General features: G+C 56.1%; 1 protein-coding gene across 1 annotated transcript in view; it reads right to left on the bottom strand.

Moving 5' to 3' along the window:
- Window positions 1-1,546, bottom strand: part of RSRP1 (arginine/serine-rich protein 1) — a gene marked incomplete at its 5' end in the record, with an annotated part of 6,237 nt that extends 4,691 nt beyond the window's left edge. The window contains one exon of the mRNA XM_014546761.1: window positions 1,168-1,546. Within this exon, the coding sequence (XP_014402247.1) occupies window positions 1,168-1,546 (379 nt within the window). The remainder of the gene's footprint in view (window positions 1-1,167) is intronic.
- Window positions 1,547-1,833: the final 287 nt, after the last annotated feature.

The following is a 1,833-nucleotide window of genomic DNA, read 5'->3' as shown; positions in this document are numbered from 1 at the left end:
GGGGCGGGCGGGGGGGGCTGCTCCATCCGGGGATTGGAGGCCTGCGGTGGTTTTGTTTTTCTGGTTGAGACTATGAGGCGGGGCGTGACCCTGGCCTCCCGGCCTCTGCCCGGCTGATGGTGGCGGGGTCGTTGCCTCCGCCCTCTGGGGAGCTGCAGCCTGGCTGTGCCTCCCTGGACCTTCCTCCTGACCGGCGACGGGAGGGCGACCGCGTCGGGGACTCACAGGATCCCTAACAGTCAGTGCTAACGTGACTTTGCTAGAAGATGTAAGGAAGGTGGAGACGGACGCACGGACACCACGGTTGACCTTTAACAAGGAGTTCAGAGTGCGGTCTGAGACGTCATCCCAAGGGCACTGTGCTTGGTGTGGGGGGTTAACCAGCCATGACTATTTCATATCCAAGGGTTTATAAATAGGATACGTTCCAAACATACTTATCCTTAATAAAGCATGACACTTGTCTTGAAATAGCTCTTCATTGAGAACCAATCACAACTGTAGGGAGAGTTAGTTGTTGTATGAGCTTTGCAAGTCAAGGGTGGCCTTTTTACAAAAGCCAGTTTCTTCGGAGGTAAAAAACTTTTCATACAGTACATTTCTCAACTAATGAACCATCATTGACAAATTACTAAATCCATTTTCAGACTTAAAAGTGTGTGTTGTTTTTTAAACCTATCCTCTTTTCTGTTCCATGCTCCTGTCCTGGAAGTCATTTGTTTTGAAATACTGGAACAAAATCCTTGTGTGTGTTTTTTTCGGTAATATAGTATTAACTTTTGAAAAAAAAGGAATGTTTTGATCCTGTCCTTCACGTTCTACAATGAACTTAGCAGAGACTTAGGGCGGGCAACCGAAGTCACAAACATTTACAACACTCCTAAGTGCCGGCCCCCAGCAGAGGAGGTCACCTACCTCCTTGTGGCCAGAGCCCCTTACCGCCCACGCTTAATCCCAGGGGAAGAAATGGTGTCCAGTTAAAAAACTGGGTGTCACCTGTAGTGTAATTTAACTGTTGGCCTGCTAATGTCTTCCTCCCTCCTAACAAAACTATTGAGACTTCAGGCACCAAAGAAAATGAAGTTACTGAAAACCACAGCGCGGCTTCTCATGCCGTCAGCGCACGCGTGAAAAGGAGCCCGGAAGACGTTAGCTGCGCTCACTCACCTTTCTCACTTAGGCGGAAAGGCGTGGGGGACCGGGACCGCGACCTGGACCTGGACCTCGACCTGGATCTTCCCCGCCAACTCCCGTGCTCCTCCGGGTACACCGTGCGGCCAAAGCCGTAGTAGCGTCGCCCCCGCGTGACCGCGTCGGCCCTTCGGTAATACGACCGTCCCCGAGAGCGGGACCGGCTGCGCGATCGGTCTGGCGAGGGAGACCGGTACCTCCTGGAGGAGCCGTAGTGCCTCTCCCGGTACCGGTACCGGCGGCTGCGGGACCGCGACCGGCTCCGCGAATAAGACCGCGAGTAGCGCCTGTACTTCCGCTGGTGGCGCCTTTCCCGAGGCCGCCGGGGACTGCAGGGGCGAGCCCGGCCACATGTCGTTCACGTAGTTTGACATCTGGGCCTGCGGTAGGGAGCTTCCTGGTCTCTGAGGATCCTTCCCGAAGGCTCGGTTCCTAAAACGGATGGGGGAGGGGAGGAGTGACGTCCCGGAAGTAAGGCCCGCGGTGGTTGGGGGAGGGGGACCGCGGGCCTCGACAAAGCAAACGAGACTCGCCAACTCCGGTGCAATCGACGCCAGACGCCGGCCTTCCCGCCGGGCTAGCGACCCCCTTTGTGCACCAGGCCGGGCCCCGTACTTTCCCCGCCACCCACGCCGAGGTCCC

The sequence above is a fragment of the Myotis brandtii genome, unplaced genomic scaffold, assembly GCF_000412655.1.
Source record: "Myotis brandtii unplaced genomic scaffold, ASM41265v1 scaffold456, whole genome shotgun sequence".
NCBI classification, from domain to species: Eukaryota; Metazoa; Chordata; class Mammalia; order Chiroptera; family Vespertilionidae; genus Myotis; species Myotis brandtii.
Note: the sequence above shows the minus strand (reverse complement) of the source record. Positions and strands in the feature narration are given on the sequence as shown.